Source organism: Callithrix jacchus, chromosome 2, assembly GCF_049354715.1.
Source record: "Callithrix jacchus isolate 240 chromosome 2, calJac240_pri, whole genome shotgun sequence".
NCBI lineage: Eukaryota > Metazoa > Chordata > Mammalia > Primates > Cebidae > Callithrix > Callithrix jacchus.
The window spans coordinates 36,966,554-36,989,208 of NC_133503.1; the positions used below are offsets into that span (position 1 = coordinate 36,966,554).

Here is a 22,655-nt window from a genome sequence, read left to right on the forward strand (position 1 = left end):
AGGAGAATTGTTTGAACCCAGGAGGCAGAGGCTACAGTGAGCCATGATCACGACACTACATTCCAGCCTGGGTGAGAGTAAGACCTTGTCTCTCATAAGAAAAAAAAAAGCTGGATGTTGTGGTGGGTACCTGTAGTCCCAGCTACTCAGGAGGCTGAGGCAGAGGTTGCAGTGAGCCAAGATCACACCTCTCCAGCCTGGGCAACAGAGCAAGATTCCATCTCAAAAAATCAACCAAACAAAACCCCCAGAAAACAAACGGTTAGTGTAAGAGGCATCCCATAAGTTCTTCTTGGGACCCAAGCAAGTAGTTATAACCACAAAAGCGAGGCTCTACTAAAGAAAACCAAATCATTTCTTTTGTGACAATCTTGTGTTAATTTGGCCACTGATGCCATGTAACATTTTGAGTGAGTCTCCAGAAAAGATTAGTATTGAATTGGAGAAAATCAGTTTGCTCTGCTTTGGTGAGAGCATGCATCATCTAATCAGTTAAGGGCCCACATAGAACAAAAATAAAAAGACAGAAGGGAATTGAAATTCCACCTGCCAGAGCTAAGGCATCCATATTCTTCTAATCTCAGACTAAGACAGCTTTCCCACGAGTGGATTGTGGGACCTAGCCACTATGTGAGCCAGTACCTTATAATAAATCTCATTCTAGATATATATCCTATTGGCTCTATTTCTTTAGGAAATCCCATTATACTTTCTTACTGTTTATCCTATTAGCTTTACTGATAGGTGACTGAAGTACTGTGTCCACTCATACCCATGGGACAGCTGGAGACAATTTCTATGGGTACCCAACCCACCTAAACAACTTCTCCAGATAGATATATTTTGTTCCTCTCTCTGATCCCAAGCATGAGTCTTGACTAATGTAAGCCAGTAGTTCTCTACTGGAGTGCTCTGGAAATCCTGGAGGGCTTTTTTAGTTATGATTGGGAGACAGTAGAATTAATGGGCAAGGGCCAACAAAAAATGCTAAATATCTTGCAATACTCCATATAACAATCCTTCATAATCCCACAATGTTCCCATCAAGTGTTTATGCAGTTGGAAACTTGAGCCTAGATCTTCTACATGGGTGTTAACACTGAATCTTCCAGAAATGTTAATCACTTCCTTCACACTTGCATATTCAATTGATTTCTTATACTGAAGTTTGAAAATATTCTCATTTCTACATATTACAAAACAATATAGGCCGGGTGTGGTGGCTCACGCCTGTAATCCAAACACTTTGGAGGCCAAGGTGGGCAGATCACCTGAGGTCGGGAGTTCAAGACCAGCCTAAGCAACATGGTGAAACCCCGTCTTAAAAAAACAAAAACAATATGAAAGGAGCCATTATGTCTGATGTTCTAAGCCTGTGTTGATAACAGACTCCTTTGAACATGGCATATGATAGTAGTCCATGAAACACAAACCTGCTGAGAGCCTTCTGGGAAATAATGCGTAACATTTAATAAAGATGTAGTCCCCTTTCTGCTCAAGTTGTCAGTATGTGCTAATTAGAACTACATCAGAGAATTTGGGACAAGCCAGTACACTGAGGACAGAAAAGCAGAACCCAGGGAAAGAAATCTGGGTTCCTGTTATTTTTGAGCCATAGAAATAATACCTTAGGACTTATTTCTAGATGCAGTTTAATATAAGCCAATTCTGGTCATTTCTACTTGGAGCTGAAAGCAACCTGAAAATAGCCACCTTGGTTTTCCTGTTAGAGATCTAGAAACTGTTTTAAGGTTCTAAGTATATGAAAGGTCTAGGAGAGAAAAGAAAATGCTTCAAACAAGATTTTTACATGCTGATACTGCTCATTATTTAATTATACCAGCCCTTTAAATCTTGAATTTGCATTTCCAATGTTAGAAAATCCTCATCTCCCTCCTTGGGAAGTATGGGAGGCACGAGAGATGTCATATTCTTGAAGCTAAATCTAAGGGCATCACCCCTCACAAACGAGAACAAGATGGTTTTTATATTTATTTAAAAAAAAAATCCAGAATGGATAAAAGAGAACAATCATTAAGAATGAAGGTGCCAGACACAGGGCGGAAGGTAGCTAGAAAAGTGTATGCCTTAGGGAAGTTAAAGGCCTAGCCTCATTCCTACCTTGTTTTAATAGCTCTACCTAACATAAATAGATTCATTTTCCATTATTCTAGGTTCCTCTGCCCCATCCATAAACATGGCACAGCTGGCTTCCCTTGCAAGGCCTCAGTTGAAGGACCCCATGTACACATAGGCCAGTACAGCAGTACTAGGCTAACTAGAAGGATCTCATCCCCATATGTGGTCTCTCATTCCAGGTCTATGGTTGACTACCTTCATTGTTGTGGGCAAGATGGTTTCACCCCTTGAAAATACGGCCACTTCAGCATAAAATAGTTGAGTCTTTATAATGATCAATTAATCCATCCTACCACCTTTTACATGCAGCTGAAAAATGACAGGCTAGGGACATAGAACATTGTGAACTTTATACTGTTAGAATCACCACCCATTAAATTGGTCACTAGCTAATGGTCACTAAATTTACAAATTAATGAAATTATATATAGAATACTGCAAAAACACAGTAAAAAGACTGAAGTTTGCCCATTTCTGCTCAGGAAGTCTCTTCACTCCTAAGCTTCATCTGTTGTCCTTTTGGCTTCAAAATTTCTGCTATTACTGTTTCTCCTCCTTTTGATCTTCCTTTTGTTCCCCAGTGCCAGAACTTCCAGAGCCTTCTCGCTCAGATGCCATCTGTTAAGAAAACATTTGAGAGCCACTCAGATTTAACGTTAGGGCTAACCATTTCCTTTGTTGCACTCCAAAATGAAGGAGCCACATACTCCCATCCTTCGTCTCTATTCCACTCTCCCTCCCCTCTTTTCACTCTTAATGATTTCTGGATTGCTTCCCTTTGACACTACCCACAATCCCAAAGTAGAGTCAAGACAGCAGGAGAATTTCTCCAACTCTAACCTCACTCTTAATTCCACAAATGGCTATGGAGGGAGCCACCAGTGACAATAATGAAGAACTATTCCATCAATACCAGGTTAGGATCAAACCTCACTTCATCCTTGTACCTTTTTGTATGCCATTTCGAAGAGCTTCAATGATGCCTGCTGAAGAGAGGATGCTGCCTGTCTAATGTTTTCTCCTGTTTCACTGTCTTTTCTAGCCAGGAGCTCCCTCATTTTGGAAATCTCTTCTTTTAGCTTGTTGCACTTAAAAAAAGAAAACAAAAATCCTTACTTTTCCAGGTCTCCTAGTTAGACGCATTTTAAAATAATTAAACCCCTATCAAACCCCCCAGAAAAATAAACTTCACTGGCACTGGTAACAATGTGTCCAACCTCTTGAGTTTCTTTAAAATAGAGCTCACCTCATCAGCAGGCAATTGGTCCTTGAATTCCTCCATCTTGGTTTCTGTATCATGAATGATTCCTTCAGCCATATTAACTGCTTCAACTCGTTCCTTAGAGAAATTAAAAGTTTAATATAAATGAAAACTCTCCAGTCAACCAGTTTGCTGAACATCTATGCTCAATAAGACAATAAGCTATGTGCCGCCTACAGTTACAGACTAAAAACAAAGTAAGGGAGAAATCAGAGTGACATGAGGTAGTCTGGATGGCTTTGAGATTTAGGCTAGATTTTGTAACATGAGAATTGTGACAGGGAAAACAGAAATAAAGGCACTGCACCACATAAGGTATAACCAACAGAGAAGGGAGAATAGACTGATCTTAGGTTTTCTCTTACCCACAACCTATGACATGTTCAAACTCTCCCACTTTTTTGTTTTGGAGACAGATTTGTTGTCCAGGCTGGAGTGCAGTGGTGCTATTTTGGCTCCCTGCAACCTCAGCCTCCCAGGTCCAAGTGATTCTTGGGCCTAAGCTTCCCAAGTAGCTGGGACTACAAGTGTGTGCCACCATGCCTGGCTAACTTTTTTGTATTTTTAGTAAAGATAGGGTTTCACCATATTGGTCAGGCTGGTCTCAAACTTCTGACTTCAAACAATCTGCCCACTTTGGCCTCCCAAAGTCCTGGGATTACAGGCATGAGCCACTGCGCCTGGCCACAAACTCCACTTTCAAAATCCAGCTTTACTAAGAGTAAAGTTCAGAAGACAAAAAGTAATCACCTTCTTTCGCCGGTCTTCCTCAGCATATTTCTCTGCATTTTTAACCATATTTTCAATATCATCTTTGCTTAACCCACCAGAAGACTGGATTACAACTGTAGTAAAAAGAAGGCATTTCATTAATTCTCAGGTAAAGTTATATGCCTCTTTCTCCATTGCATTAAGAGTACTCCTGCTCATAGCAGCCAATCTTGATACAAATTATGAAGAGGAGAAATACCCTATAGTCCTATAAAACAAAATGAAACCAAGGACCCAATATATACAAACGCCTGGCCTGTTTGTCCATCAAAACTTCAGCAACCCACAGGCTCAGTGCCTCCCTATTTTGAGGGAATAAACAATATACTTGTAAAAGCAAATCTGGTAACTGAGGGACAAAGAGGACTCATCATCCTCCCTTGAGGCCTGGGGAAAAACAGCACAGTAAGAGGGTCTATTCCTAAGAGCTCCCTCATCTCACTCTTATGATCTGATAAACAGGGTGACTTACTCTGCTGCTCACGTCCTGTGCCCTTATCTTTAGCAGAAACATGTACAATCCCATTGGCATCAATGTCAAATGTAACTTCAATCTGAGGAACTCCACGAGGGGCTGGTGGAATTCCAATCTAAAATAAATAATAAATAATATCCAGAGTAAGGTGCTCTTACAGGGGGGTCTAGTGCTATTATTTCCAAATTGATACGGTATTCTAGTAAACAAGTCACTTGGTTCCTAGGAGGGAAGTGATTCGCTGTACAAAAAACACAGTTTATAAGCAACAGTAGTAGTTTGCTGCCTGAAATCAACAGGTTTTATACCAGTGAAGTTTAGCTATAGCAAGTAACCGCTGAATGTACCTGGGTACACACTGAATGACAGCAAACCTCCCCACTATTTAATTCACCTCACAAGCAATCCTGATCAGAAACCAGTAACAGTATCAAATGTCTTTTAAATGAGTAATCAGGAGTTTATTTCTGAGGAAGTTCCTAAGACACAAGGAAAAAGTAAGGCTTTCAGGTAAAAACGGATCCCATGGGTATTCAGTTGTACAGTGTCTGCACACCTCCTTCTTGAGATTACACAGTATATATTTGTATGCCAGCAGTTTATACTAATATTTTTATGGCTTAAAATATTATCTCACTTTACAGTGAAGGAGCACAGGATTCTGGGTTCACAATACCTACCAAAGTAAATTGTCCAAGGAGTTTGTTATCTCCAGCCATCTCTCTCTCACCCTGACACACTTTAATTTCCACTTGCGTCTGACCGTCAGCAGCAGTAGAGAATACCTAGGGAAGAAGAAAACTTCCTGGGTTGGCAATCTGATTAAACTATTCCCTTTCTATAGAAAAAAATGAGAGCCAGAAGAAAGATTCACATTCCAAGACTGAAGTGTCCTAATTTAACAGTATGTTCAGAACAAAGGCTGATGTCTTTACAGGAAATAGGAATAGGATTAGTACAGCAAAAGGGCATACAATAGCTATTGTTTCAACTAAGCAAATGCACTGTACAAAGATGCAGCTTTAGGACAGAAAGCCTCAAAAGGAACTAAAATGTGAAACGTGTTCATCTGGGGAAACAAATCAGAGATAGATGTATCATGTGCTCAGTCACAGGAAATCACCACATTTCTTCAGAATGATGTGTTGACAAATAAATCACTGTACAAATACAGCAACAGTTATAGTTTCCCAACCACAAGATTGGGAAAATCGAGAAATAATTTTTTTTGAGACAAGGCCTCACATCATACTGTCACCCAGGCAGGAGTACAGTGGCACGATCTCAGCTCATTGCAACCTCTGCCTCCCATGCTCAAGCAATGCACTCACCTCAGCCTCCTGAGTATTTGAGACTACAGGTGCACAGCACCATGCCTGGCTAATTTAATTTTTTGGAGAGAGGTGGCTTCACCATGTTACCAGACCAGTCTCAAATTCTTGGGCTCAAGCAATCCTCTTGCCTCAGCCTCCGAAAGTGCTGGCAGTACAGGCATGAGCCACAGCACCCAGCCGGAAATAATTCCTACTTCAAGAACAAGCCATGTCCACATAGCCCTGCTTGGTGTCTCAGTACCTCCATACCAACCCCTTCATTCACCCATAAGATAAGAACACTTCCCTAAATCTGGTCCAGACTATCCTTTTTACCATCTTCGAGAAGACTACATACAGGGAATTCAGTGTCAAATGACTGAGATCCCTTTTAGCAAATTATATTAATCCTGTGGAGGAGACCATTGATGTCCTTCCTGTAATCATCACCACCAGCTGACATCTAAGAACTTTTCTGGTAACAAAAAAAAGAAAACAGAACACAAGATTCTCACCACCCACAGTTAACTATTACTATTCTGAACAGCAAAACGGAGTGTTTTCTTGAAAATGCTCATGAAAGTGGCTACAATCACATCCCTCATAGAACCTAAAACCCACATGACAAGGTAGGAAGTGATGGTTCTTACCTGGCTCTTCTTGGTTGGAATAGTGGTATTCCTATTAATAAGTTTGGTAAAGACACCTCCCAGAGTTTCAATACCCAGAGACAGGGGAGTGACATCCAGGAGCAGTACATCTGTGACATCGCCAGCCAACACACCTCCCTGAATGGCAGCTCCAATGGCCACAGCCTCATCAGGATTGACAGCTTTACTTGGGGCTCTGCCAAAAAGATCCTGCACAGTCTGCTGAACCTGAGCATCAAGGAAAAAGAACCTGTCAGCCCACACTTGGGAACTACCTGAGCAGAACAAAAGAGAGCACATGTGTCCTACACTCTTAAGACAGGCTGTTTCAAATCTGAGAATGTTTATTCAAATCACCATTTCATAGTTGGGTTCCTGCTAATGATCTCATAACACGCATATACTTTATACTTACAGGAATATCTCATTCACAACCCTTGTAAATCTGGGAAGGATTCTAAGTTTTATTATCTGGTTTCCCACACAATACATCATTTGAAACAGAGAATGCAAGACAAGGGGACTCAGATGTCCACGTCCTCTTGCAAATTATCAATAAAGACCAAATTATTAAAGGCAGCTATAGTAATAATGTGTATTGCTAATGTAAGGGCATGTTCCTCCCTCATGTTTATTATATTAGTGATAAGAAAAAGTTCTATTTGAATAGATTTGGGGAAAATTTCTTAATAGAGAGGTCTGGTCCAAGGCCTTGTTTTCCCAGGTTCATTTTTTGCTATTCCCTAAGGCCATGTACTTCAATGGGAAAATTCAGAAAAAAACAAGGTTACTAACTTAGGCCCAAGATAATCCTATTTAGGCTACCAAGAATTGCATCTTCAACAGGTTTGTGCTCAGTCATTAGTTTTCCACACATATTCTTTCAGAATGATGTGTTGAATAAAATACATCATTGCACAAATCTTTGAAGAGATGCCCTATGCTGCAAAGACACACGTATAAAGAACCAGGGCGGGGGTTGGGGGAAGAGTTATTACCAAAGTTTTATGTTCTGATCTCGAACTTTGTTTCAGTCCTAAAAATTCGATGACTGAGTTCAGGATCCTCCCTGCTAGTGCCCCTCCTAATTTTTCTTATATTAACTTTTTCTTTTCTTTTTTGAGACGGGGTCATGCTCTGCTGCCCCGGCTGAGTGCAGTGGCATGATCATGGCCCACTGCAGCCTCAACCTCACTCAGGTGATCAACCTCAGAGCTCAGGCAATCCTCCCAAGTAGCTGGGATTACAGGCATGCACCACCACATCCAGCTAATTTTTTGTATTTTTGTACAGGTGATTTTGCCATGTTGCCCAGGCTGGCCTCAAACTCATGGATTCACTTGATCTGCCTGCCTCAGCCTCCCAAAGTGCTGGGATTTATAAGTGTGAGCCACCATGCCTGGCCTATTCTTCAATTTTTAACAAGACACGAAAGAATAGTGAAGATAAAATCTCATCTCTCTGTTAGGTCACCCCAGCAGAATGGGCGGCCATATACTTGTGCCAGCCCCCTCTCTCTATGACAGAATTCCATGGGTCCATACCTTGGGCATCCTAGTCATGCCACCCACAAGAATCACTTCTCCTATGTCACTCTTGCTGACTTCTGCATCTTGCATAGCTTTTTGGCATGGAGCGATGGTCCTCCTGATTAGATCAGTGACAATCCCTTCAAATTGAGCACGGGTCAGCTTCATATTCAAATGCTTGGGTCCAGAAGAATCCATTGTAAGATAGGGCAAATTAATGTCAGTCTGCAGAGGAAATGTTTAATTGCATGTTAGTGGGGAAGCCAAATGATGGTTACATTTATTATTTCAACTAAAATGTGACCATACCCTAGGACAGAAGACTTGGAAAACCACAGGGTGGGTGAGACCTAATTTAAATGAACAGTCAGCAAGAACAGTTACTCTTTAAGATGCAACGTTTTATCTCCCCAGAGATAAACAGCATAGAATCTGTTTTAATGAACTTTATAAGTTATTAAGAATGCAGCAGATAAGCAGGAAAAAAAATCCCTATTCAGGATATAAAGAGCTATTCTGCCACTAAATACTCATTTGAACCATACAACTGATGTTTTCCTTCACCTAGTTTTAGAAATATCCCATGTACCTGAAGAAAATGGTCTGAACCAAATAACATGCCACCAACCATGGGTTCTGTAAGTTACAGGATGTTTACAAGTGGTATGAAAGCTACAGACATGCTCTCATTAAAGACAAGTATGAGAACTGACTTGCATGGCCGTTACATCCATGCAGAGCTGCTGACAGCCACACCATGTAACATCCAGTATTTAATAAATCCCAAATCCCAGTATGACATGGAATCTCACAATGTATAAGAACAGAATGAGTCCATAACCATCTTTCTTCAGGAGAAAGTATCCTAGACCTTTAAATACTTAATAAACAGAGTTAACACACCATCTGTAGAATAGTGATATCTAAATATTAACAATTTTTTTTTGCAAAATGTTGATAAACCAAATCAGAATACAGAATTTATCTAAACCAGTGCTATCGAGTAGAACTCTGTGATGATGAAAATGCTCTTTATGCTGCTCAATTCAGCAACCACTAACATGACTACTGAGCACTTGAAATAAAACTAGTGTAATTAAGAAATGAAACTTTAAATGCTAATTTTAATTAATTGAAAACCTGCATTTGGCTACTATAGCAACACAACTCTAAACACTAAAAGCTAATGACAACCTGAAAACTCCAGTACTCCTAACTCTCAACCCTCTACAACCAGTCTAACATCCATCACAATGTTCTCTCCTTACCTCTTCTCTCAAACCCAACCACTTATGTCTTACTCTGACACTCTTATCCAAGTCTTTTCTCAACACATGATTACAACAGCCTCCCCACATCCACTCAGGCTGCCTTCTGCCCTTAACAATTCTCGACTCTAGCCAGAGAGCTTTTCACAAATCAACACCTGACCATGTTACTATCCTCAACTCCTCTGGGGTTTGTATTTACTTATCTTGGAAGGGATGCCAAATCTGACATCTACAAAGCCTCTAGCCCAAGGATAAACACACACACACACACACACAGAGTTTTTATTTATCTTGGAAGAGATGCCAAATCTCACATCTACGAAGCCTCTAGCCCAAGGATAAACACGCGCCACACACACACACTTTAAGAAGTTTACAAATTTGTGTTGGGCCACAGGTTGGACAAGCTTGCTCTAGCCTCATTTTCCATGCCCACCAACATCCTACTCCAATCTTCACTTTGCCCTTTTGGCCACTCTGGCCCTTTCTTAGGTCTTCACCTGAGAGCCTTACACCTACTGCCCATTTATCTTTTTCTTATCAACTCATCTCTCAGATGCTATCCTTGTTATGATGAACACCTCTCTCAGGTACCTTCTGAGATGATGATGATGATGAATTGAGACAAAGCCTTGCTCTATCACCAGGGTGGAGTGCAGTGACACAATCTCAGGTCACTGCAACGTCCGCCTTCCAGGTTCAAGAAATTCTCCAGCCTTAGCCTCCCAAGTAGGTGGGGACTACAGGCACATGCCATCATCATGCCCAACTAATTTTTCTATTTTTAGTAGAGATGGGGTTTCACAATATTGGCCAGGATGCTCTCCATCTCTTGACCTGGTGATCTGCCCGCCTGGGACTCCCGAAGTGTTGGGATTACAGGCATGAGCCACCGCACCTGGCCAGATTATTTTTATTTTTTGAGACAAAGTCTCATTCTGTTGCTCAGGTTGGACTGCTGTGGTGCCATCTGGGCACACTGCAACCTTTGCTTCCCAGGTTCAAGCAATTCTCCTGCCTCAGCCTATACAGTAGCTGGGATTACAGGCAACTGCCACATTTGGCTAACTATTGTATTTTTAGTAGAGACAGGGTTATACCACGTTGGCCAGACTAGTCTTGAACTACTGACCTCAGGTGATTCACCTGCCTTGGCCTCCTAAAATGGTGAGATTACAGGTATGAACCACTGTGCCTGGTCCCTTCTTATTTTTAGAGACCTGCTCTGTCGTGGAGCCTGGGGTGCAGTGGCGGTTCAAGGGATTCTCATGCTTCAGCCTCTTGAGTAGCTGGGACTACAGGTGTGCACCTGTGTTGTGTGCCACACCCAGCTAGTTTTGTAGAGATGGGGGTCTCACTATTTTGCCCAGGCTGGTCACCAACTCCTAAGCTCAAGCAATATTCCTGCCCTGGTCACCCGAAGTGCAGCGCCCCCCTCCTTTTTTGAGACGGAGTTTCGCTCTTGTTACTCATGCTGGAGTGCAATGGTGCGATCTCAGCTCACCGCAACCTCCGCCTCCTGGGTTCAAGCAATTCTCCTGCCTCAGCCTCCCGAGTAGCTGGGACTACAGGCGTGTGCCACTATGCCCAGCTAATTTCTGTATTTTTAGTAGAGACAGGGTTTCACCATGTTGACCAGGATGGTCTTGATCTCTTGACCTTGTGATCCACCCGCCTCAGCCTCCCAAAGTGCTGGGATTATAGGCATGAGCCTTGCCTCTTCTTAAATTATAAACGTAACTGCCTTGTTACCACTTGTTATCATTAACAGTAACATTTAGAGCACTCACAATTTCCTGTATGTTTTCCTAAGCATATAATATTTATGAACTCGGTAATGTTAACAACTCTTAAGGGGAACAGTACCCATCATTATCCTTATTTTGTAGATAAGAAACAGTAATGTTAATTCATCCAAGATCACCAAATAAGCGATGCAATGGGGACTTGAACCCCAGCAGAATGCCTGCAGAATCACCCTTAACTTTTACTTTGTATCACTTATACTTTAACATTTACTAATCTGTTCTAATTAATGTCCATCTTTTCAAACCACAACATAAACTGCATGAGGATAATACACACAAAGAATTTATTCTATAGATTTACAATCACCTATGCAAAACTGAATGTGTAAGGAAGCTCAATACATCTTGCCATAATAACTGCTAGAAAATAATCCAAATGTCTATCAATAGGATGCAACCACACTAATTAAAACCAATCAATCTCTTCCAATATATCACATCCCCTACCCCAAAGGTCAAATCCCTGGGAAGAATTAGAAACTATCTTCTGGCAGTGCCACGTATTTCAACCTCAACCCTAACCAATGTTGCAATGTTCTGCCACTCCATGATAGTGGGGCAAAGTAACAGCAAGACCATGGATGAGTGTGTGTAACTGTCACTCCTCACAGCCACTTTAAAAAAAAAAATCCAAGTTTACTAAAGGTTCATTAGCAAGAACCACTTTACTAACACAATGAAAACTGTCTTAAATACCTCTTCCCTGTGGGCGATCAAAATAAAGCAGTCACAACTCTGCTCTTCCTGCTGTCACCAGACACCGGAAATAGATCTGCTTTCCATCTTTGTGGGTTTCTAACAGATCTAACATGGTTTATACAATTCTATTCTTGGTGGTTAAGTGAAGCTTCTCTCAGAACTGGAGCTAAACAAGCTGATGCTTAGAGAGGCTGAGTAAATCTGATGCTCACAGAGGGAAACTTGCACAAGCTTCACCTCATTTTCCAGACTGGTGATTCAAATTACTGTCATTTTTTGAGACAGGGTCTCGCTCTGTCACCCAGGATGGAGTGCAATGGTGTGATTACGGCTCCCTGCTGCCTCAACCTCCTGGGCTCAAACAATCCTCCTTAGTCTCTCGAGTAGCTGGGACCATAGGTGTGCACACTATGACTGCCTAATTTTTCAAATTCTATTATACATATTTTTTGAGATGGAGTTTCGCTCTTGTTACCCAGGCTGGAGTGCAATGGCGTGATCTGCAATTCTCCTGCCTCAGTCTCCTGAGTAGCTGGGATTACAGGCACACACAACCATGCCCAGCTAGTTTTTTGTATTTTTTTTAGTAGAGACGGGGTTTTACCATGTTGACCAGGATGGTCTCAATCTCTTGACCTCATGATCCACCCGCCTCAGCCTCCCAAAGTGCTGGGATTACAGGCTTGAGCCACCGCGCCCGGCCAATTTTTCAAATTATTAAGTGAGACAATTAGCTGGGCTCATAGCTCATAGCTGTAATTCCAGCACTTTGGGAGGCTGTGGCAGCCGAATCGCCTCAGGTCAGGAGACCAGCCTGGCCAACATGGTGAACCCTGTCTGTACTAAAAATACAAAAATTACCCAGGCATGGTGGTGCACACCTGTAATCCCAGCTACTCGGGAGGGTGAGGCAGGAGAACTGCTTGAACCCAGCACCACTGCACTCCAGCCTGAGCAACAAGAGCAAAACTGTCTCAAAAAACGGCCAGGTACGGTGGCTCACGAGGTCAGGAGATCAAGACCATCCTGGCTAACGTGAAACCCCATCTCTGCTGAAAAAAAAAAAAATTACCAAAAGTTAGCCAGACTAGTGGCACGTGCCTATAGTCCCAGCTACTCAGGAGGCTGAAGTTTCAGTGAGATGAGATCACAGCCTGGATGACAGAGCAAGACTGTCTCCAACCAAAGGAAAAAAAAAAGGACACTTATAAGAGTTAATAACTCTAAGATATTTATTTAATATTTCAGTTAAGGCAGCAGTTTTTCCAAGCTAGCAATTCTAGTTTTAAACACTGCTAAACCAGGTTTTAAAAATAAATATCTTTAACTGAAAGGCAAACAAGTATACCCAGTGTAATTCAGATATTATTTAGCTCCAGTATACGTAACTGATTTGGGTGGTTAAAAAATTTCAGCTCACAAATAAAGACCTTACTGTTTCTGTGCTCACGGCAAAGGTATCTACAAACCAGAAAATTGTAAAAACAAACAAACTCACTCAACTGACATTTGGCCAATTAGAAAATACTATTTAAATAACCTCCAGCTGAAAATATCTATCAAGACTTCTGGGATTTTTCCATGTCTCACCTGCACAGATGAGGAGAGTTCACACTTAGCCTTTTCAGCAGCTTCCCGCACCCTCTGAAGTGCCATGTTGTCTTTGGTCAAATCAACCCCCGTCTACAAAGTGAAGACATTCAACACCAGCATTATTAATGAGGTGGTAAATAATTTTAAACTGCAGTAATAAGGTGAACAACACAAAATGGAGTCACACCTTTATAAACAAGCATGAATTACTTTTAATTACCCTTTATCTGTAGGAAAAAAATTAATCTACTTGGAAGAGTATCTGTGTCTAGAATAAGGGGGCTGAACTGAACTCATCAACAAAGCAAAGAGCAATCTGAAAAAAGAATTTATCAATATCCCAATGTCTACATATTAACCACATTGGTAACTCACCTCTCTCTTGAACTCCTTTACAATGTGCCGTAGCAAGGCCTGGTCAAAGTCTTCCCCCCCTAAGAAAGTGTCCCCATTTGTGGATTTCACCTCGAATACTCCTTTCTGAATTTCCAGGATAGAAATGTCAAAAGTTCCACCTCCTAAATCATATACAGCAATGCTAGAAAGAAAGAAATCCTTAAGAAACAAAACCTATCACCAGGATAGAAATTTCAATAATCAAATACAGATAATCTTAGCTATTTTCCTGAGGTATATACTTGTTAAATTCCCATGGCCCAAAAGAAAACAAAGGAATGGTTTTGAAATGAAAAAACACACAGACCATATAGACTTAAAATCAGTAAAATCATTTTCAGTTTAAGTAAAAGGTTCAATCGTTAAGAAATCCAAGTGACAGGCCGGGTGTGGTGGCTCATGCCTGTAATCCTAGCACTTTGGGAGGCCGAGGTGAATGGATCACCTGAGGTCAGGAGTTTAAGACCAGCCTGGCCATCATGGTGAAATCCCATCTTAAAAAAAAATAAAAATAAAAAAAATAAAAAGAAATCCAAGTGACAATTTAGGTAAGTCCCATGGCTCCATTACTTTAGTTTCACAAATCCAGGTGAGAAATTTACTGCGCCAACTTACACTTTGTCTTCTGATTTGTCCAGACCATAGGCAAGAGCAGCAGCTGTGGGCTCATTAATCACCCGAAGTACATTCAGTCCAGATATCTGGCCAGCATCTTTAGTGGCCTAGGGAAAACAAAGAGAAAAGCATTTTTCTGCCCTTCCATCCCAGGCACCATTACTTTTTGTGAAGAATGCTAATTGACCTCACCTGTCTCTGCGAGTCATTGAAGTAAGCTGGGACTGTGATCACAGCATTTTTTGCTGTGTGCCCCAAGTAATTTTCTGGGGGGAAAAAATGGAATTCTGTCAGAACAGAATTATCAATATAGCCCAACAAATGTGTCATCCTTTTGGAGCTACAGACAATATTCATCAGTCTTTTGGCAAGTGACCTAATCTGTCCTTACAGGAAGACACTCCAACTAAATATACTGGTTAAAAACCCAACATCAGGCTGGGCACAGTGGTTCATGCCTGAAATCCCGGACTTCGGGAGGCCGAGGGGGTGCAGATCACGAGGTCAGGAGATCAAGACCATCCTGGCGAAACCCCATCTCTACTAAAAATACAAAAAATTAGCCAGGTGTGGTGGTATGCACCTGTAGTCCCAGCTACTCGGGAGGCTGAAGCAGGAGAATGGCTTGAACCTGGGAAGCAGAGGTTGCAGTGAGCTGAGATCGCGCACTGCACTTCAGTTTGGGTGAGAGTGAGACTCCTCATCTCAAAAGAAAACCCAAGATTGGCTGGGCACAGTGGCTCATGCCTGTGATGCCAGCACTTTGGGAGGTCGAGGCAGACGGATCACCTGAGGTTGGGAGTTCGAGACCAGCCTGACCAACATGGAGAAACCCTGTCTCTACTAAAAATACAAAAAATTAGCCAGGTGTGATGGCAGGCACCTGTAATCCCAGCTACTCAGGAGGCTGAGGCAGGAAAATTGTTTGAACCTGGTAAGCTGAGACTGCACCATTGTACTCCAGCCCGGGCAACGAGCAAAACTCCGTCTTCCAAAAAACAACCATACCCAAATCACTCTTTCAACATTTTAGTGAAGGTTCACGAAACTACAATGACCTTTAGACTTACAACAGCCACTTCAAATAGGAAGTTCTAATTTTTATCTAACAGGGACAAAAGCTTAATGTGTAGTCTTGAGGCTTTCAATATAGAACATTACCCCACACTGGAAATAAAGAAACAAGCCAGCCACCATTAGTGAGACTTGAAGATAAATTCAATCTGCAGGTAAAGCATGAAGTATAACAGTTTTGCCATTCCTAGGTTTTCTATACAAAAGGCACCACAGATTCATCTGCATGACGCTGGGGATTTGGAAGCTAGTAATCTCAAGGAATCATTCAGTTCTTAGAACTTTCCCACTTGTGAACTAAACCCACTCACCTGCAGTCTCTTTCATCTTCATCAACACAAATGCTCCGATCTGACTTGGAGAATACAGTTTCCCATGAGCCTCAACCCAGGCATCACCATTGGAGGCACGGACAATTTTAAAGGGAACATTTTTACTGTCAGACACAAAAATTGTATTAGAGAAAACCAGCCCATACAACCTACCACGACAAAATTACCATGTATCATGAACATCCATCTTCCACCCCACTCATTCATGGCCAACAAATGATAATTCTGGGAATTCATTAAGTGAAATTCTTTTTTTTTTTTTTTTTTTTTTTGAGATGGAGTTTCACTCTTGTTACCCAGGCTGGAGTGCAATGGCACGATCTCAGCTCACCGCAACCTCCGCCTCCTGGGTTCAGGCAATTCTCCTGCCTCAGCCTCCTGAGTAGCTGAGATTACAGGCATGTGCCACCATGCCCAGCTAATTTTTTTTATTTTTAGTAGAGACGGGGTTTCACAATGGTGACCAGAATGGTCTCGATCTCTTGACCTCATGATCCACCCGCCTCGGCCTCCCAAAGTGCTGGGATTACAGGCGTGAGCCACTGCGCCCGGCCGTGAAATTCTTTAGAAAGCAATCACGTTTATGAGGATTACAAGGCAAAATGAAATAAGCAACATATGAAATACACTGATGAAATCTTAACATTCTTTACTTCCCACCCCAGATAGAAAATTTTTGCAGCCACTTTAGAATAAAGTCTGGAAGTTCCATTTGACAACGAAACATTTTATGATCCAGCAATTCTACTATCTAAGAGAAAAGGAAACATTTACATCCACATAAACACTTGTACACAAATGTTTCTAGCAGTATTATTCCTAATAGCCAAAAAGCAGAAACTCAAATGTCCTTCACTTGACAAATGGATAAACAAAATGTGCTATATGTCCATACAGTATATCATTTGGCCATAAAAAGGAATGTAGTACTGATACACACTACAACATGGATGAGCCTTGAAAACATGCTAAGTGAAAGAAGCCAGTCATAGAAGTCCACATGACTCCATGCATACAGAACTAATTTGTACTCAAGCTCAAGAAAGCTGTTTAACTCAGCCTGAAACAAACCTCCCACCTCTGCCTCCTAAAGTGCTAGGATTACAGGTACGAGCCACTGCTCCAGGCCTAAAAAACTTTTTATGTAACAAGAAACTCTACCTATGCTTCTAGCATTTTTTTTTTTTTTTGGAGACAGGGTTTCACTGCTATTACTCAGGCTGGAGTGTAATGGCACGATCTTGGCTCACTGGAACCTCTGCTTCCCAGGCTCAAATGATTCTCCTGCTTCAGCCTCACTAGTGGCTAGCATACACCACCGAGCTCAGCTTATTTTTGTATTTTTGCAGAGGGGGCTTTTCACCAAGTTTCCCAGGCTGGTCTTGAACTCCTGAGCCCACCTCAGCCTCCCAAAGCGCAAGGATTACAGGCATGAGCCACCACACTTGGCCTCTAATACTAGTCTATTTAGAAAAAAGCAGGCTGGGCAAGATGGCTCATGCCTGTAATCCCAGTACCTTGGGAGGCTGGGGTGGAAGCATCATTTGAGTCCAGGAGTTCAACACCAACCTGGACAACATAGTGAGACCAGTCTCTACTGGGGGGGAAAGGAAAAGAAAGGAAAAAAGCAAAATCAAGTTTTTCTGTACTGGATCAACACAGGATAGAACCTATGCCATTTCTGCCTTATGTATTCAACACTGAATTATGTGGTTAAGGAATGCCTTGCAAATCATCGTTTATTATGTCAATATTGTGCAAAGATCTAATCTGTCAAGACAAAAATGAATTTTTTAAAGGAATTACCCTTTTGGCAGTGGTACAGATTTCCCCTAGGGACAGTATGTAAAGTGACTAAAGTAAGGTGCTCTAGGGATCCTAATCAACATGCTGACACTCTTCTGCATGGTCCTTGCAAATAACTGCACTTTTACTATTACTCACATGTCTTTCTGTACTTCAGGATCATCATATCGCCGGCCAATGAGACGCTTGGTAGCATAGAATGTATTGTTTGGGTTCGTGACAGCCTGTCGCTTGGCTGGCATGCCAACAAGTCGCTCACCATCCGATGTAAAGGCCACAACTGAAGGGGTGGTTCTGGCACCTTCGGCATTCTCCAGCACCTAAACTCCCAAAATGTGACAGAAAATAAGGTTCTAGTTGTCACTTTTTTTTTTTTTGAGATGAAGTCTCACTCTGTCGCTAAGGCTGGAGTGTGATGGCAATCTTGGCTCACTGCAACCTCCAAGTCCCATGTTCAAATGATTTTTTTCTCCTGCCTCAGCCTCCCTCCCCAGTAGCTGGGACTATAGGCACGGCTATATTTATTCAAGCTCACAACCAGTAGCCAAGCATCAGAAACTAAACCCAGCTGATGCACCGAATCCTGTGGTGTTTGTGGCCACAAAAGATACCAGGTAGGCAGTCCACTGTGGGAGGGGCTGACAGGGATAGTCCAGGCTGGTGAGTGTGGCAAGTAGGAGTATCAGAGCAAGAGCTCCAGCAAGGTTGTGGATGCCAGAGAACGGGCCAAAAGGCAGAACTGCAGTGGGGAATGTGGGGCTTCCCGAAGATCTTAGTGTTCTCTAACCCTTTTCTGTTTCCCACTTGCTCCTTCTGGCCAGGGCCCTACGCAAGGCTCTGACCCACCTGGAAATGTGGCGAGCTGCTTGCTGACCCAACTTGCCCCTGAAGGTGAAGTTAACGCTGGCTGTAATTTTTTTGGTATTTTTTTTTTTCAGTAGACATGGGGTTTCACCATGTTGCCGGGCTGGTCTCGAACTCTAGATCTCAGGTAATCCGCCCACCTTGGCCTCCCAAAGTGCTGGGATTACAAGCATGAGCTACTGCACTCAGCCTATCACTGGTATCTTTGCAGCAATCATTTAAGACACAAACAGGTCCCAAATTACGTAACAAATACTCATGAGCAATACTGCTGGGCATGCTTTACTGCTGATACAGTTAATGAAGACAGTAGATATTTAAGATATTTTCAGTGTTTTACTTTCAAACTACCACTACTACTACTACTGCCTTTTTTTTTTTTTTTTTTTTGAGACACAGTCTCACTCTGTCACCTAGGCTGGAGTACACTGGCACTATCATGGCTCACTGCAGCCTTGACCTGCCAGGCTCAGCTGATCCTCCCACCTCAGCCTCCGGAGTAGCTGGGACTACAGGTATACCACCATGCCTAATTTTTTGTAGAGACAGTGTTTTGCCACATTGCCCAGGATGATTTAATTCCCAGACTCGAGTGGCCTCTCAAACTGTTGGGATTACAGGCATGAGCCACCAGGTCAGGCCCTGACTTACATTTTAAAAGCTGCTTTTGGTTGCTTAAGACTACAGGTGAACCTTTGTAGTGCTAACAACTGAATGTATGTAACTTCCCAGAAAAGGATTTAAATGTGGTATAGAAGCAGGACTAATAATTTACTATTAAGACGGGTGGGAATGGCTTGCACTGTTTGGTTACCCTGGTAATCACCAAAGTGCTGCATTTTCTAGGTCAGATGAAACAAGGTTGGAGGTGCACAGATAGACTAGAAGCAAGTAGAGCTCCATATCTGAAGTAATGCATGTTGTTCATTGGAGCAGGCTATTCCTTTTGAAGCCTCCTCACTCTGTACATGGAACCTTTATTCCCACTGGGTTATTAAGCAAGATTTACAGCATCTGGAATTCTTGTTTCTTCCTTTCATGGCTTTTTTTGATTTCATGCTTCCTCTTTCACCCGTCTCCTCTTCTGAAATAACCTGAACAGTCTATAGTCTTCTTATCCCACTTGTTTGGAACCAAAAGATTATCTCTTCTCTTGGCCCTAATCTGTAGTTCTCGACATTTTTCCTATATGCCTGAAATTTGTGGCCACCACAAAAAAATTTAGAAGTAGATATCATTATCCATATGAAAGTAAAGATTCTTGTCCCAACACTGGGTATGAAAAGCCTGAACTGGCTGGGCATGGTGGCTCACGCCTGTAATCCCAGCATTTTGGGAGGCCAAGGCAGGCAAATTTTCTGAGGTTAGGAGTTTGAGATCAGCCTGGCTAACATGGTGAAACCCTGTCTCTACTAAAAATACAAAAAAATTAGCCGGGTGTGATGTAGTACCAGCTACTCAGGAGGTTGAGATAGGAGAATAGTTTGAACCCAGGAGGCAGAGGTTGTAGTGAGCTGAGATCACGCCACTGCACTCCAGCCTGGACAACAGAGCAAGACTCTATTTCAAAAGGAAAAAAAAAAGAAAAACTATAGATCAGGTTTTTCTTTTTTTTTCCTCCTGATACCAAGTCTCGTCTGTTGCCCAGGCTGGAGTGCAATGATGTGATCTCATCTCACTGTAACCTCTGCCTGCTGGGTTCAAGAGATTCTCCAGCCTCAGTCTCCCGAGTAGCTGGGATTAAAGATGCCTGCCACCACACCTGGCTAATTTTTTGTATTTTTAGTAGAGATGAGGTTTCACCATGTTGGCCAGGCTGGTCTTGAACTTGAACTTGGGTGATCTGCCTGCCTCGGCCTCCCAAAATGCTGGAGTTAAGGCATGTATGAGCCACCACGCCTGGCCTGATCTATACAAGTCTTTGTCCCATGTTTTTGCTGTTTTAGTTAGAAGTAGTTTCAGGCCAGGCTCAGTGGTTCACGCCTGGAATCCCAGCACTTTGGGAGGTGAAAGTGGGCAGATCACTTGAGTTTGAGACCAGCCTGGCCAATGAGGTGAAACTCTGTCTCTACTAAAAATACAAAAATTTAGCCAGGCATGGTGGCTCACACCTGTAATCCCAACTATGTGGCAGAGGCAGAAGAACTGCCTGAACTCAGGAGGCAGAGGTTACTATGAGCGGATTATTGTGCCACTGCACTCCAGTCTGGGCTGTAAGACTGTCTCAAATTAAAAAAAATAAATCAGGTTCTCAAATTCCTTAACTAAGGAAAAGAGCACAGATTCTTGATAGGTTCTGGATAGGGTACTAATTACTAATCATGCTTACCTTTGCTTGTTTCCCTTCCATAACTGCCACACAGGAGTTGGTAGTACCCAAATCAATACCAACAACTGCTCCCTTGATTGCTTCCGATCTGTAAGACATTTAGAAGTGTCACAGCTATTGTTATCTTGATCAATAAGTCACTGAAAGATAATATTTAATAGGAAAATTAACAGTGGTATACTACATAATCTCTAAATAAATACAGATAAATAATTACAGGAAAGGATAATTAACTGCAAATGTAGAAAACACAGCTCTGAAATTCAGTATGTATTTCTTCTCAAAGGAAATGAAGTTATACTTACGCATAATCCCGCCTTGAAACAATTCTAAATGCCTCATGACTAAGGCCATTCCAGCTATCCTAAAAAAGAAAAAAACTGACTCAGTCACCAACCAGTGTGTCTACTGGGAGAAAAAAGAAAACTTGGGCTAGCTTAGTATGTAAGATACGTTAAGCTGCTAAAACAGTAAATGTTTAATAAACATAGTTTCCCAAGTAAGTTAAGAGGCCAAAAAAAACATGGCCTTAGAATCACATTACAGTAGGATTTCTCAGCCTTACCACTACTAATTTGGGGCCAGATCTTTGTGGTGGGTGCTGTTCGGTGCACTGTAGGATACACACCAGCAACCCTGGCTTCTACACCCTAGAAACCATTAAGCACCCCACTAAATTAGTGACAACCTAAAATATCCAAAGACATTGCCAGATGTCTCCTGGGGTAAAACCGAGGGGAGACACTTTCCCCTGACCTTGCCATGCAACTAGTTTAAGAGAACTGGGGTTACTAATCTTGTAGAGTCTTTAAAAGGGAAAACTTAAGCAGTGGCCGTTCACTAGGATAAAAGACCTTTGTTACAACTTTAACCTCAATCTCCTTCCAAGCCTTCCTTAATGCCCACATACAATTCCTATTCTCCAAAGCACTTGTCTTTGATTTTAGATAACAAGTAACTACTCCATTGCCTTTTTTTTTCCCCATTTGCTTTTTTTCTCAAGTACAAACGAAACAATCGCATTTGGAAAAAATATTCTTAAGCACGAAAACTGGAAGTGGAGTTTTATTTCCGACTCAGTGTTAAGAATTTTTTTACTTTATTTCATCATATCCATAGGAACCTTACACACACTGTATTCTGCAGAAAAGCCGAAAATAAAATGAAAATAGCGGCTTTCCAAACAGACTGCATCCCTCGCCCTCAAGGCCAAACCTTCCCATCCAGACACAGAGCGGGCCATCAGCACCACTACCTGCTAATATGTGGGATGACACTCTAGATTGCGAGGGGTGTGACTCAGCAGGGCCCCAGGCGGAGGCAAAACCTTCGGAAAGGCATTGAACCGGCAGCGCTAACTGTGGAAGGCCCGTTACTTTCTTTCTCTCCTGACCTCTCCCGGATAATTCAAAACCTAAAAGGCGCGCGGCCTGTCGCACCGACTCCCGAGGCCTGAGGCCTGAGGCCGTGACCCCATCCAGGACGGTCCGATAGTTCCTCACCTGGTGGCGGGCGGCCGCGGGGCCCCGGGAGGCTGCGGCGCCCACGAGACGGGCTGCCGCAGTTCGGCTGGCGCTTATCATGGCGGCTAGATGGAGAAGTAAGAGGCAGCAAACAGGCACTCAAGCGGCCGGGAGGTGCGCGGTGCGGCGGCGGCAGCGCTTCTGGAAACCTCCAACCACGTGGGTGAGGGGCGGGGGTTGGTCACTGCGGCCCAAAGGCCCGCTCTT

The 22,655-nt window shown here is 42.5% G+C and overlaps 2 protein-coding genes and 2 non-coding genes across 5 annotated transcripts in view; 1 reads left to right on the forward strand and 3 right to left on the reverse strand.

The window, feature by feature from the left end:
- Positions 1 to 22,655, forward strand: part of LOC100389376 (uncharacterized) — an 86,831-nt gene that overhangs the window by 9,585 nt on the left and 54,591 nt on the right. The gene's annotated exons all lie outside the window — the stretch shown is intronic.
- HSPA9 (heat shock protein family A (Hsp70) member 9) lies at positions 1,980 to 22,601 on the reverse strand. Of its 2 annotated transcripts, XM_002744205.7 has the most exons (17): positions 22,428 to 22,601; positions 21,231 to 21,289; positions 20,926 to 21,013; positions 17,871 to 18,052; positions 15,906 to 16,030; positions 14,713 to 14,786; positions 14,521 to 14,627; positions 13,885 to 14,047; positions 13,507 to 13,599; positions 8,154 to 8,363; positions 6,610 to 6,837; positions 5,327 to 5,431; positions 4,644 to 4,761; positions 4,151 to 4,245; positions 3,386 to 3,478; positions 3,087 to 3,227; positions 1,980 to 2,757 (listed from the first exon to the last, which is right to left on the reverse strand). In XM_002744205.7, exons 1-17 carry the CDS (start codon positions 22,506 to 22,508, stop codon positions 2,680 to 2,682), a joined length of 2,040 nt encoding a protein of 679 aa, XP_002744251.1. In that variant the 5' UTR covers positions 22,509 to 22,601; the 3' UTR covers positions 1,980 to 2,679. The 2 variants fall into 2 exon arrangements, with proteins under 2 accessions (XP_002744251.1, XP_054108498.1); XM_054252523.2 differs by lacking the exon at positions 21,231 to 21,289.
- LOC118151930 (small nucleolar RNA SNORD63) lies at positions 5,747 to 5,812 on the reverse strand. The gene has a single exon (XR_004740322.1). It is a non-coding gene; the product is annotated as a small nucleolar RNA SNORD63 (small nucleolar RNA).
- Positions 7,459 to 7,528, reverse strand: LOC118151929 (small nucleolar RNA SNORD63). Its single transcript, XR_004740321.1, has one exon. It is a non-coding gene; the product is annotated as a small nucleolar RNA SNORD63 (small nucleolar RNA).

Bases quoted from the DNA above. Each gene is read 5' to 3' on its own strand.
- HSPA9 (XM_002744205.7), bottom strand. From the start codon at position 22,508: ATGATAAGCGCCAGCCGAACTGCGGCAGCCCGTCTCGTGGGCGCCGCA. The intron at 18,053-20,925 runs GTAAGCATGATT...TTGGGAGTTTAG, and splicing joins TGGAAGGGAAACAAGCAAAG to GTGCTGGAGAATGCCGAAGG. The intron at 4,762-5,326 runs GTAGGTATTGTG...TATTTATTTTAG, and splicing joins TCCTTGGACAATTTACTTTG to ATTGGAATTCCACCAGCCCC.